The sequence below is a fragment of the Poecile atricapillus genome, chromosome 1 (genome assembly GCF_030490865.1).
Source record: "Poecile atricapillus isolate bPoeAtr1 chromosome 1, bPoeAtr1.hap1, whole genome shotgun sequence".
NCBI classification, from domain to species: domain Eukaryota; kingdom Metazoa; phylum Chordata; class Aves; order Passeriformes; family Paridae; genus Poecile; species Poecile atricapillus.
The window spans coordinates 38486527-38501636 of NC_081249.1; the positions used below are offsets into that span (position 1 = coordinate 38486527).

Consider the following 15110-nt stretch of genomic DNA (forward strand, 5'->3'; position numbering starts at 1 on the left):
GCAGTATAGCAACTTTAATGACTTTAAGAGGTTTTGATTAGTCTCTGTTCAAGGCTTCTTGTCTACAGTACTAATCCTTCATGTTCTGGAATAGTGCATTCAGAAAAGAATACTAAATTAAACTTCATCAATAATTCTCAGATTTCAGCAGACACAGTGAAAAAAGGTTGTGGGGTTAACACATTGCAATATTTCAGCTATTTTAGGTACGATGTCACCAGAGGTATTGAAATGTCATTTATCTGTATTCCTTTCCAAGTCCAAGAGCTACCATTGACCACGAGTGTGGTGTTTCAGCCCAAAGCTTTTTTTCAAATATGAATGAAACTCACTGTTCATTACTATTAATATATAAGTTCTAGCCTGCATTTTGCCAGAATTAGATTTTTCATGGAAGTAGCACATGTATTCTGATATTTGAATTAAGCAGAATGTGGTCCTGCCTTAAAAATGCTTCCAACAGCAACTAACATCCACATGTCAATACACAGTATAAAAGCATTAAAGATTCCGCACCACATTCACTGCCAGACAAATGGCAAACATTAATAGGATTTAGCCAAAGCCTGCCTACATGGAAAGGGCCAGGAGCTCCCCTAAAAAGAGTATTTTCTTCAGATATAATTCAGGTGTGCTGAGTTTCTGTGGGTGATCCACTGAAAGCCACCCTTACTGGGAGGGTGTAGTGGTGGAAGCAGGCCTGATGTGACAGTGAGAGCAGTGAGGTGGTGCAGCAGCCTGACTGATGAGAAGACTGGAAAGGGTCATGACATCTTCCTTTGTAAGGAGAAAACAGCAAAGCTACTTAACAATCATACCACACCTATTGTGGAGAGAAAAAACAGTTTCTAAAAAAAGATTTGGCTTTCAGTGGAACTTGGTGGGTTATTCAGAGGAAGGTGAATACAGGAACTCCTGCACATGTTCTTGCTCAGATCTGTACAGCACAGTTCAGGGAAGACTTTCTGTTTAGACAAAGGGTGTTTAAGAGAAGAAAAGTAATTTTCAATGAGTTCTTCAGCAAGAGAAAGACCAATCAGCATTTTTGTTCAGAGCCACAATTGAAGGACTCAAGTTGCATGTTGATACAAATCTCATTGTAGATTTGTTCCAGAGTAAGAGATTTAGAGTGTGAGTAGCTGATCTCTGAAAGAAATACCATGTTTCTGCTCCACGGGTACTGAGAATAACCACTAAATAGCTGAATTCTGCCAGCCCTGAGTGAAGAGCTACTGATTAGCTCAGAGTTTACTTGTGGAACTAGGTCTACTTTCTTCAGGAAGGACAGGCTAAAAATGTGATGCAAAAGTTCCTGTTCTGTTGCTTCCCTGATCTGCAGTCTTCCTCCTCACAGTTCTTGAATTGAGAACTTTAACGCACTTATGTGTTAGAAAATCCTTGCTTGAAAATAGTACCAAAGTTCTCTGTCCTCTATTTCTGACATGAAAATCGCTTACTGTATCTTTGTGATTCCCTGTTCACTTCCACCCTGAAGCATTTTTGCAACTGAAATAAATTTTTAAAATATATTTTGTCTCTATTTACACAATATATCATGCTGTCACCTACTGCAAGGAATGATAAATCATTTTTAGGATAGTGTATGTCACTGAAAATACTAGATTAAAACAAAACATCTTGTCTGTGCTTTTAGAATCGATGACAATGCTGAGACTTAAAAAATACTGAAATAAATATAACTGAGATAAAGAAAAATGTTTATAAAGCCAGGACTCACATATGAGGCCAATGTCCATCAATGGCTTCAGGATTCTTGAGACGTGACAATAATTTTTCCCCAATTACAGCTGTAAAAAGTGGATGTCAAACATTGTCATTTACACCTGGAAATCCCTTAAGAGGACTCAAAAAGTATAAGGCAGGGAAGGATGTATTAAATCTGTTGTGAGGAACTTAATTTGAAAAGGTGTGATTTTGTGCAGCCATTGCTTCTGCGTGTTTCTACATATATGGAACATCCACTTTCCTCATATGTATTTTTGTCTAGTCTCCCTTTCAACAGGCTTCATCTCTCTACATGCATTTGTTCCCCAACTTCCTCTGTGCTCCACGAAGTACACAAAGTTATCTAACCCCCAGCCATAATCTATCTAATTAATGTTGATATTTTTGAGTTCAGTGTTTGAAGTGTCAGGCATTAGCAGCCCAACAAAGTGTTCTTATAGTTTGCAGTAGAAGGCCTGTGTTGCATGTTTTCAGGAATGGTGTGAAACTTGAGGATATTGAAACATGAAAATTGGAGCAGAGGTTGAGAATAGTGCAGTTTAACAGAAACTGAGCTTGGATGCAGAATTCTCCATACTGTCTTTTAGGAGTGATCTCTGAATTGCTTTGTCAACAAAACCATGCTCTGATGTTGTTAAAGTGGTTTCTATCAAGTGTTTTTGAAATAGAAGGGCTTCTCTAGAGCATGGAAAATGATAGAAAATTTATGAAGAAATGAATGTAAAATGATACTGATTTAATTGAAGCTATTCAACAGTACTAATTGAACAGCACTATACTAGATTGCTAGCATTTTACACTGATCTTCCTGTGTAAGTACTTTGTAATGGGAAATACAACGGAAAAGTAAGTCCAGTGTTCATTTTTTTTGTGTGTTTTTTGATTTACAACAAAGTGTTTGTACATTCTTTTTGACGCAAACTGAGGAATATCACACAAAAATGGAGTTAGCATTTATTCACCCACACAATGTGTGTATATGTTTCCAGCATATTATTATCTGTTACTAGGCTTTTGGAGTTTTTTAAAAGTGGCCTTTTAAAAGTGCAGAGGAAAGACTTCTTATTCTCCTTCCCAGAGCTCTTGCTTATGATATTTGTAAATTCTGTCAATAAACAAAAATTAACCTCTTAGCTTTCCTTTCTTCTAGGGTGATAGCTCCTATGTAAAGGATCGTTGGTGTGTGTTTGATGGCTTCATGGTCTTTTGTCTTTGGGTGTCACTGGTTTTACAGGTAATCATTTCACTTCCTCTTAAAATGAATAGTTCCTTAATTCTGAAGAATACATGGTGCAATTCAATAAATGTGAGTTGTGGAAATAGAATTGTACTCAGATCAAATTGTTTTAAAAACCATGCTGAGTTCAACAAATTTATGACTGCATGTTGCAGCATATCTACATTAGCAGTATAATTTATCTTGATTATTTTTTCTTATTTCATCTGCAGTTTGTTTACATATACCCTGTGTAGTCAGAAGGAGAAAGAGGATCTTCAGAGACATTTCTCTCTTACTGCACATGACAGTTGTGCTCATTTCCTACCAGTGAGTCTAGCAGGGTTCCATGGTGACTAGCTCAGGCATCTAAAGGGAGAATTATTCCAATGTTAGATGTTTGTCATTCTGTAGTTGTAATGATACAGTGAGTGGAGTGGTTTCATGCAGTATCACTCATACCTAGCAAAACATTTTCCAAAATTCATGTTAAAGGACAATGAAACAAAACAAAACAAAACATTTGGAAGCAGTCTGATAAATTTTTATAAAGAAGGAAACTTCAACATGTTGCAAAAAATTACAGTGTTAAGTTATAGGTGAAATTTTGTCCTGCAAATCAATCAGCCCTTAACTGTAGCAGGTTTTTTGGGTTAAGAACAGGTTGAAAACTGACACTGAGTTTACAGTAGCATAAGGATTGTAAAAGTTCTGTAGTGATTGCTGTTAAGCACTTATGAATTTCTGACAAATTTAAGACACGCAATTTTCTGCTTTTTACACAGGGGAGACTTTGGTACACCTTGTACACATGCAGAGTGAAGGTTGATCATTACAGATAAGAACTGTACATTACCCAGTTTATGCATTGCCAGGTTTTCCCTCCATTTTCTTAGTACTTTGAGCAAACATTAAATCAAGCAGTTACTCTCCAAGAGTGAGAGACAAGGATTAAAACAAGACGTTTGCACCCAATCATTCAGCTAAATACTCTTTATTGAGTGCATGACCTGTCAGTGTATTGAGGAAATGGTTCCCTGTTCTGTGCCTTGGCTGAAATTTATATTGTAAGTGGAGTCTAAGAGAAGATGATGTACAGTCTTGCACTGCACTTGGAATTTAATGGAGAATTTATAGTCATGTTGCAACTCATTAGGCCAACTGTGTACATGTGCTTTTATATAATATTAAAAATCTTACTGCTGTGGAAGATTAACAGATACTGATTTTCATATTTTGAAATATATATTAATCATTAACAATATTGTGGGAAACGTGTGGGGTAGGACTAGCACAGAAATAGGCAGCAGGCACAAGCTTGCACAGTCTTGAGTTGTTTGAGACTCAAACATGATGAACATGTGCAGAGTATATTTTGTGAATTTCATTAGGGTAATTTAGAAGTGAATTAAAATATTTACAAAGACTTTTCTTTTTAAAAAGTGTGGTTGAAATAAACTGCAAAATAAGCCAAGATTGAAAATGAAAATAAAAAAAATCATGTATAGTATTAGTACTTTTAAAAGCTCTGAAAGTGAACACAGGTGCAGGACAGGGTCATCAGGACAAACCACTGATTCTTTTCTTTGTAGGTGTTTGAAATAGCTGAAATAGTTGACCAAATGTCACCTTGGGGCATGTTACGGATTCCACGACCACTCATTATGATTCGAGCATTCCGAATATATTTTCGTTTTGAGCTGCCAAGAACTAGGATAACAAATATCCTGAAGTAAGTAAGGCTGTTGTCTGAAAAATAACAGAGGTTATTTCAGTTTTGACTTAGAAGACTGTAATCCATCAATGACCCTTCATTCTTAATGGGCATTTTCGTCCTGAGTTTTCTGGCCAAAAAATTCTTGCTATTTTCCATATTTAAGGAATCATCAAGTTTTACAGAACTTTCAAATATTTAAATAAATTTTTAAGTATTTTGCTAATAACTGTAGCCAGCAATTTTCAACCAATGGAAGTAAATTCTGTTCCATTAATATGGCCATTTAATAATCAAGGTGAATACCTTTAAGAGGGTAATATTTGTAAGCAGCAGTACGTAAACACATGCCCTGATCATTCCAGTTACGAGTGTGCATGTATTGCTGTGTATACAAAGATGCAAACAAACACGTGTAAGTGTGCTTTGTACTGCATGTAATGGCAAAAAACATGTCATGGTAATGTGAAAGTGTTTTTTGGTCTTTATTTGGTATCAAGTTTATTTCATCACCGTATCTTGTCTGTATGAGTCATTAAATACTATTTCGCACATTTTATCTGGGTATTTTGGTTCCACCCTTTGCAGTTTTCAGCTGGTTTAATTACCCTTACTTAGGGGTTTAGAAAAGAATCACAGCTCCCTTTTCTACTTGTGCACAGAGTGAGAGAACAGTTTTAAGAACAAATTTTCTACAGGATTAAATACTGCTCCCTTATGCATGAGCATATTTTCTATGCTAGAGTTCTTCAGAGGAGGCATCACATTGCCTGTGCTTTCAGTGACCTGTTTATCTTTTTGCCAGGCGTTCTGGAGAGCAAATATGGAGCGTTTCAATTTTCCTTCTGTTCTTTCTTCTCCTGTATGGGATCCTGGGAGTGCAAATGTTTGGAACTTTTACGTACCATTGTGTGACTGATGACACTCAGCCAGGGTAAGTTTGCCTGTGCAGGCATGACATGTGCATGACATATGTTCTTTCATTGTATGTGTTTTATTTCAGTTGGCATCAGTAGATATAAAATGGACTTAATAGATTAAAAGCAGTCCAGCAAAATACACTAAGACAAATTGAGGAAACAAAAGTAGTATTATAAAAAATACAAATTTTAACTGTGACAGAGAAATTACAATTTGTAGCATTTGGCTACAATCTGATTTAGGGGGCTGCATGACTGTGTATGTTGGGTGGGGCAGGGAGGTGACAGAGCAGGAAAGCAGAAGGGACTTTTAAGAAGAGCTTTGCCACTTGTGGCTGACTGGTGATTCATCAGCTTTTGCACTCTTCTGTCCTTTCCTAGAATGTCTTTTTATGGGGCCAGACCTAAAGAAGACCTAGAATCATAGGATCAAGGAAAAGTTCAGGCTGGAAGGGACCTTTAACGATCATCTAGTCCAACCTCCCTGCAATAACCAGGGACTTCTTCAACTAGATCAGGTTGTTAGCCGCTGTCTAACCTGACCTTGTATGCTTCCAGGGATGTGGCATCCACCACCCCTCTTGGCAACCACTTCCTGTATCTCAGGCCCTTTCTGAATTAAAATTTCTCTGAGATCTGATGCTCAGATTCAAAGACCCTTTTTTTCCCAGCCTTTGCAAAATACTGATAATAAATATTTTAAACTGGTAATTGAATATACATCACGTTCTTGATTCAGCATATAATTAACCACAAATTACCTTGAAGTACAGTGTAGCCTCTTGAGTCACTGAGATGGCTCATGAAATCACAGATAATATGCTTACCTGTCCTGTTGAATTGGGGGCTTGACTGTGTCCTTGGAGTGTCATTACATTGTGAGACTCTGTTAACATCTGTTTCTTTGTTTGGTCCCTGTTCCTTTGGATCCTGTTGCTTTGGATAGAGAGATGTTGGCTCTGGAGTTGTGGCCTTTGTTTTAGTCAAAATTAGATTCTTATAATGCTGTATTGAATTTGTCAGATCATAAAATTAATAGATTAAGAATTGTAAGAAAGCAAAACACCGCTTAATCTGCTAGTGAGCTGCATAAAATGTCTGATGATTGCAAAACTGTGTTAAAGCTTTTTCTAAACTAGAACCGAAAAAACTATCAAATATAAAATTAGAAATGGCAGATACAAAAAAGGTTATAAAATTATTTGAGAATATGCTAGACCAAATACCATAATATGGTATTTTGTTAAATTTTAAAAAATTACTTTGGGACACTTTCCTAATTATTTAATCAATAATATAGTAAAATAAGGAGCCGATCTTAATATACTCCATGAACATAAATTTGTTCATTCTGTTGCTTGTGGTAATGAGAAGGTCTGCAATTCTGTGAGTTACAGTTGTTCGAAAAAACAAGTGGAATACACAACGCAGGAAAAATTTGGCATCATGTAATTGCTTGTGTCACTAAATATAACTTTTCCTTGAAATCAGCAGAAAAAGATTAAATGTGACATAACAATGTTTACCATATGGAAATACAAATTTGTAACTTTGGGGCTGCCCATGAAAGTTTTGGCTATTTTTTTCTGTATGTGTTGGGCTGCATTCTGAATAAGGCATTACTATTTTTTAAAAAATGCTATACAGAAACCCTTCAAGTTTAGGTTTTTGAAAGACTGGATTACAGAAAACCTTAAAAGGGACAAATATCCAGTGTATAAAAAGAATTTATAAGAATTTAATTTAACCTGCCTAAATAGGGTTAAAGTTGAAAAAATCAAGTATGCAGAACTAAGGGAATTTGAGACTTGAGGTTGAATATCTAGCCTTAACTCCTTTTTCTTTTACATCATCAAGTGTATGTTTTTAGCTGTATAAATATTAGAAATCTAATTTAAGTTACTTTTAAGGTACCTGGGATAGGTTCCTTCAGCAACAAGTTAATAAATTTTGCCATCTCCAGACCAGACTTATAATTTTAAATGGCTCCTATGTTTGTTTATGATGACTACTGTTACACTGGACAACACTTTTTTTCCCTGAAAATGTTCCTCCAATTATTCTGATGAATGGTGCTCCTCCAAAGAGCAACATACTTTTTTCTTTGTTTTTGACATGCGGATATATAGCTGTTTTGGCATACTGCTCATTCTTACTTTAAAAATACTAACTTCCTCTTCTTTTCTGTAATATTCATCATTATATATTGTGAAGACCTACACCTATTTGTTCATTTTTTAAATTTTGAGGAATGCAGTGCAGAAGGTCAGGTTGGAGTTAGGGTGTGTGTGCGCCTTCTTCATATAGGTCAGCTTCCTTCCTGGAGTTAGCTCCAGAATTTATAATTCCCACCATGGGCTAGGAATATAAATATAGAGAAGGAAATAACAGTTCTTGTGCAAAAAGAGGACAATATGGACAGATATTGGTCCAAAAATATAGTTAGAAGGGAACATGTCACTTCTGAATCCAGGAAAGTTTATTAGCTGGGATGTAATAGAGCACAAAAGTGAGAAAATTGCCTTGCCAAATTTTACTTTTATCTTTTAGGTTCAGTTTCTCAATTTTATAACGAGGGTTAAACATTCCTCTCAGAGATTGAATCTGTCTGTCTCTCTGTTTCAGGTGGCTCAGTTCCAGGCAATGGAGAGGCGCCAAAGTTGGCTGTACTTGTCCTTAAATAACTTCATTCTTTAATGAGCCACAGCTGTAAATGTTCAGTATTTTTTCAAACCAGACCCCGGGCTCCCAAGTCAAGATTAGAAAAATGAAAAACATCCAATTAGTGACCACCTGTGAGAACTTCAATTTCAGGTGTTTTGCCTCTTACTATGCAGAACTCTATGGCAAGCAGGAAGGGTAAAATCTTATTCTTGTGGTCGAGACTTCATCTATTTCTGACATTTTAGAAATCACTCTTAAGTCTACTGTCTTATAAATTATTATTATTATGAGGGAGTCAAGTTTCTTTTGAAAATGGTGTCTTAATGTCTTCCTATTTTTTTTATTTGAAAGGACTTGTTATCCTCATCAGACACTTACTGCCTCTTTGGCTGCTGCAAGTTCTTTTATCTTTCTGTCCTCAATGGCCACACTGCCTGACCTCCTGTCTCTCCACCTCCTCAGTCATTTTCTGATGTTATCTCTGACAAACAAAAATACTGAAGTGAGCTAACCACAATCGATTCTGTCTGAGAAATCAGCAGAATCTGACTTGCTTACAAAGGCTGAAAAGTTTATTGTTGTTTGATAAGTCCACTTTTCCTTTATTCTTTCAATTGTCTTCCCTATAGGGAACACTGTCTTCTTCTTAGACAACTTTATTACTCTATTTCCTCTTGCTTATGACTTGTCTTTTTTTCAGCTATGCTGTAAAAACTTTCCTGATGATATCTCCAACCAATATATCTTTATCTGTCAAGAATTGGTGTATTATGTGGATTTCCATAGTATGGATCTTCTTTAGTTGCTTTAAAGACAGTATGTTTGAAATGTAATCTATATATAATCCAATTATCTTGATAAATCTTTGTTTTATAAACAGTTTGACAGGGTTGGATTTTTTTGGTTATATCTGAGATAAATTTCAGAGATATAAAATATAAGGTGAAAATAGTTGTGTTCCCAGATCAACTGTAATTTACTCTTGGTGACCTCCAGTACACAGAAGGTACTTTCACACGGTAAAGGAGAGAGATTTTTTTTCCAAATAACTGCTGTAGCTACTTAGTGCTTTCTTTATTTTTACTCCCAAAATATGTTTGACTACACAAGAATGATTCCAAAATGCATGATTGGTTTATATGTATTCCACAACAGTAAATTTTCCTTTTGTAAATCTCAGTCTGCACTGGAGCTAAGGGAAAGGAAGCCTCCTCAAAAGAGAAAAAGCTAATATGGCTAACTGCCATAAATTGTAGTGTTTACCTTTTTCCCAAAATCATTCTTTAAGGCATCTTTTTTTTAAGCACTTTTGATAAGGTATAGGCTGAATATTTCTGTAGACCCATCTGCCTTGTCACCATGGCAGTCAATTTAAAATCCTTCTTTGCAAAGCTTCTTGTTTAAAGCAGGAGATGCGCAGGAAAACAGATAAGAAAAATAATTACTGAGTAAAGGAAAGATCTAAGAGGCTCCTGGTCATCTTTCCATCTGTCTATGGATAGGCCATGAAAATGTCAGAAAAGCTTCAAAGACTCTGAAGCTGAAAGTTCACCACAATATCTAATAGAGGAAATAAATATGATTAAAAAGAACAAAAGGAATTTGAGATACTGTCTTACATCAGCAGTGGGAAAGTGAAAATGAGTAATCAGGTTTCTGAGAAAGGGAAGAAATCAAAGCCCAAGCTTGAAAAATCAATGTAACAGGACTTCTTTAACAGAGCACATTAATTTATTGATTTTAGTTAACAACCAGATATGTTTTAATACTGTCTTTGGGATTTATTCACAATCTCTCTTACTGGTAGCATGTCTCTAGTATAAACTCCTCAGGGACAAGAGAAATGGAAAAAAATTTTACTTTTCCGGGCCTGATGTTGTTTAAACCCCAACCAAAACCAATTAAAATACAGCATCAGTCAAAAAGGGAAGTAATTCAGTTAAAATGGAATGTCAGGAAGAATGGATGAGAGTGCTGATGTGGTGACCAGTATTGGTGCCCAGGGGAAAGAGCCTTCAGGAGATGGGCTCTCATCACTTTCAGGGGGCATGTGATTTCTGAGCAAAAATCCTGGTTTTTATTAGAGTTGCTATACAGATAGTTACCCAAAGTACTTACACTGTTGATTCATTTAACACAGATTTTATACTGTTTTTGTTTATCCAGCTCAGTTTTAAACAAAAAGGTGACCTTTCCTTGATGGTCTAGGATAGAATGATGAGAACCTAATTACCTCAGCTCCTGGTGGCTCAGTAATGACATGTACTTTTCTGTATTAAGATTTGGCGCCATTTAAGTTAACATAATTCTTTGTCTCAGTGTAGACATCAAAGTTGATTGAATTTCTTCTCAGGCTGTCAATCTTCATGGGATTTTTTTGGGGAATAAGTCCTTTTGAGTAAACTGGAGTGGATTTTAAAGATTATTGGGGAAATGGCTGACTATAAATAAAAGAATTTGAATAACATAACTACATAATTTCCTCTTTGCTGCAAGGAAAGTTTTATACTGAGACACAAAATTTTTACCTGATACTTGCTGTACAGAAATAAGGCCTGGTGAGTACTGAGCTTTCCACAGAAACCTGCAGGAGTCCAGGATACCAGAAGTCAGAATATGCTCCAGTGTATCACAAAATTGAGGGAAAGACCAGACATCCCCAGAGATACAGAATCCCAAGAGTGATCTCCATTGAATCTGCCTGATGGGTGACTGGGTAGTGTTTGATTTCTTAAATATAAAGGAAGCTAGGAAAGTTCTGTTCTTTATATTGCAAGAGGAAGCCAGGCAACTAATACGGAAGGCTGTGGATGTCCTGACTTGTGAGCAGACTGAAGCTATCATCTCAGCTGTTTTATTGGTTCTGAGAAGTTGTAGAGGGTGGGTAGGAAGCAGGAAAACAATAGAAGTTTAAAAAATGAGGAAGGAGACAGGACAAGAAAAGCCAGAATTATCTCTGGAATACTGTAAGCTTAACTTTTTTTCCCTGAAAGAATTCTGTGGTGAATAAACAAACAAAAATTTTGTAAGCAGTTGGAAGAAAACAAGGAAGTGAGTAGGAGCTAATATGGATTTCTAAAGGATAAACCATGTCAAATAAATAAAACTGCCTATGGTAGCATAACAGCCATGTGAATTGGAGTGGATGTCAGTCATATTTCTTTAGTTTAGAAAGGCTTTGCAGCAGTCTCACAGGATATTTTTGTAAGCTGGCGTGAAAAACATGGTTAAGGTGAAAATAATCATAGAATAAGTTCAAAACTGCTTAAAAAACATGCTCAGTGAGATGCTAAAAGAACAGAAAGAACAGGGATCCACATAAGTCAGCCATGTGCTTTTTGGACTTTCATTAACATCCTGCATAGTGGCACATAGAATATATTTATTGCACTGAGGATGGTGTGAGGTTGGGAAGGACTGCATATGCTTAAGAAGGCAAGATTAGAATGGAAATGGTCTTGAAAAATTGAAGACATGCTCTGAAAAGTTGGATGAAAGACAGGAGGGACAATATACTGCAATTAGGAAAAAACAGCTGAACAAATACAGCATAGTGAGTGATGTGGAAAAGGCAGTTCTTCATGAAGTAATTTAGAAGCATCCTGGAGGAACAACAGTACTGTGCTCTTGTAGAAGTGTAGAATTGTAGTATCTTAAAAGATATAGGCATCATCTGGAGAGAGTCTAAAGGAGACAAATATATGTAGAGGGAGAGAGCAGAGCTGATAAAGAGTGTTCAGTTGTTTATGAACTTTAAAAAAGAAGTGGACATATCACGGGTTTTGCATGGATAAGCACTTTTGCATAGAGTAAAGGAATCTGGTCTCTCTTTCTGTAATACACTAGAATAAGAAGTACATGTATCAAATTTCAGGATGAAAATTTCCTGTTAGATAGAATATTAGGAAAAAAGTTTACGGTGGTAGGGATAAAGTTGCACCTGTCTATTTCTTTAGAGAGGCTCCCGGTTTCACTCCTGAGGATCTTTAAAACAGTGGAAACTTCTCTTGGGAGAAGTAGAAATAGTCTGGGGCAGACAACTATATTTTATGTCCTGTTGAGTGTTGGTATCCAACCTTATTTTTTTGTGATTTTATGTGGTCCTTCTTGACGTAACAAAAGGTATTGTTATCTTGGGCACCTGAAGAGCTATTTGCCTTTGCTACATCTCTTTTAAAGGGTGATACATTGGAAGTGAGGAGGATTGTACATTAGGAGACAGAAGTGAGAGAGTGGCTTTCTGCAGTTTTTATTTCTCTCCCTTTGTGTGCTATCTTAGGTGAGAGCCTATTCATGAATGTTCCAATTTCGTTTTTCATCCTACCCCACATGGAATGGCCAAACTTGACACCAAAACATGCTTTTTATTATCAAAGGTGTTGTTACTAATTTTCGTGTTCCAGTTATGTAAAATATGTTTCTACTCAATCTTTACATGCATCTCCTGTCCTTAGCACTGCTTTTTTAGTTGCTTATGTAGTTGGTCCCTCACTCTCCTGCTCTTTCTCTCATGTAAGATAGAAGAGTTTTTAATAAATTTCAGTAAAACTCCCCAAATCCTATGACACTCCTTAGTGTAGAAGACCTGCCTTTATACTCAGTGAACTACACTGTTTGTACTTGACACAAATGCATACCACATTTGCTCTTTTCCAGTGCCTAAAATACTTGCCACCCTTTTGTCCCTGTTGTAGCAGGCTGTGCTGGGTTCATTGATGTGTGATTTAACCAGTTTTCTTCACAGATTCGTACATCACTGCCACCTTCTTCCTTTTAGCTCCTTGTCTTCATTTCCAGTTTGCCTCAAATAAAGGCTTGGGGCCCCTGCCAAGGCAGCAGGAAGAAGTTACCTGTTTCAGTTTAGCCTTTTGTGCTGTCTACCTGTCTTTTGATTGTCATGGCCATTGCCCAGCGGCAGTTAAAACTACAATCCAAACCAACTTATTGTACACCTTCTACCTGGCAGGTTAATGAGAAGGGCTTTTCAGCTGCTATTTGAGGACAAAACTTTGGTTACAGACTGTCAATGCTTAATTTAATTTTCCTTTAGAGCAGGAGGTAGCCTGTAGGCTTGAAGTCTAGACCAATTTCAGATTTTACGTTTGGGTCTCTTGGAAACACAGGAATATTTTAGATCCCTGAAAAAGTTATTTGACCTTATTTGACCTTATTTGATCTGCAGATGCATATTTTAATGATACTTCTGTCTGTAATGCCCTGATAGAGAAGCCCTTTCACCAGATAAAACAGTGAACCGGTTTTGGCAGTAAGTCTTCCTGCCTACTTTGAGTACCAGTCATGCTATCAAATGGAGATATCAAGCTGCTTTCTCTCAGGTAAAGTGAGAGCTTTGGCAGATGGGCCCCATCAGATAGGCAGTCACCAAATGCTAAATAGTTTCCTTTTTGAGCTAGCTGGATGATGTTGAAAATTTTTTCTTAGGTGCTCAGTGGTAGCAGCACTTTCTGCTGGGCTGTCACATTTCCAGCCACTTGAGATGTTTGTGACTGGTGTGTGTAAATGCATTTGATGAAGGCATCCTGTGTATGGTCTTGACATTTTGCAACACAACCTTGAGGAAGGAATTGGTTTTGCATGTAGTTCAGATTTGGATTCAGGGCAGTATTTTTGTATCATGCTGAAGATCACCCTGTCTGGTGCCTTAAGGGAAAAGTCTAGTGAGATAAAACTGCATGGTGAAGTGATTCAAAGAAGGAGTCAGGAAAACCTTCCCCACTCACTGGTTGCAGCTTTGTGAGGCATCCAAAAGTGCTTGTAAGATTTGATGGACTTCAACCTTGGATTGTAGGATTTTCAAACCCTACAGTGCAGATTATTGGCCCGGTGTTTTTCCCCAGAGTGGTTAGACAGCACCTTAGAAGATATTTTTCTGTATTTCATCCGGAGAAGTCTGATACGTAACCTTAGGGATTTTGAAATGGTCCTGAACGTACTTTAAAATCAACTTGGATACAGTTTTCAGCTTAGATTGTTTCATACATTTCAGTTTATGACTTTGCAATTTAAATGAGAAGAGAGGTGTTTTTCACTTTTTCTTTTAAATTCTATAAATAAATACTGTATTGGATTATAATAGTACTATATGTTTGAGATCACTTCAGCTTGTAAATAAGTCTAATTTAATATACCTCAGTGACATGCAGATTCATGCAAGCTAGGTAGATTTGAACTCTTCTTGTTTATTTCATGTATATTAAGCACTTGTGACAGCCTCCTGCATTGTGTAAATGCCATTAATTCATGTTATTTTGATTCCTCTGAAACAAGTTTTGCATTAGCATACATATCACTCAATTGCCATTTGAATTCAGCTCCGTCGTGACTGATTGTTGCAGTCACAAAAATGGGGTGTCAGAGTTGTTATGTCATGTGGAATTTGATGAAATCTCAAAATAGTACGGTTTGTGCATGCTACTTTATAAACAAATGCATACTGGAACTTCAGAAATTTTCTTTCTTTGAGCTTTTTTTTCTAGTGTCTGCATGTACATTTCAGCACTCTCCAGAGGATATATTTCTTCTTTTACTCACTTTTCTGTGGTGAGCTTGAGCAACTTAGTTACTTTGAAGGGTAATGGCTGAGTAAGTTTAATTTAATTTCCTCTAATGCTAGAAACAAGTGATCAAACCAATAGCTCGTCAAATTTGTCGAGTAGCTGTAACCATCCTGTTTTCATTTGGGCAAATACTCTATTGCCTTTGTGTAACATAAGTGATCTGCTATGAGGACAGAATCATCTGGCTTTGATGTTAGCACCTGTGCTAGGAACCTAAATGCCCCGAATTTCTTCTCTGGCTGTCAAAGAGAGAAAGGTGCCCTCAGGAATGT

At 36.7% G+C, this 15110-nt stretch overlaps 1 protein-coding gene across 1 annotated transcript in view; it reads left to right on the forward strand.

Annotated features, from left to right (window-relative positions):
- NALCN (sodium leak channel, non-selective) overlaps positions 1–15110 on the forward strand; it is a 233685-nt gene that overhangs the window by 27826 nt on the left and 190749 nt on the right. The window contains exons 4-6 of the mRNA XM_058846993.1: positions 2897–2980; positions 4555–4694; positions 5482–5610. Of these exons, the coding sequence (XP_058702976.1) occupies positions 2897–2980; positions 4555–4694; positions 5482–5610 (353 nt within the window). The remainder of the gene's footprint in view (positions 1–2896; positions 2981–4554; positions 4695–5481; positions 5611–15110) is intronic.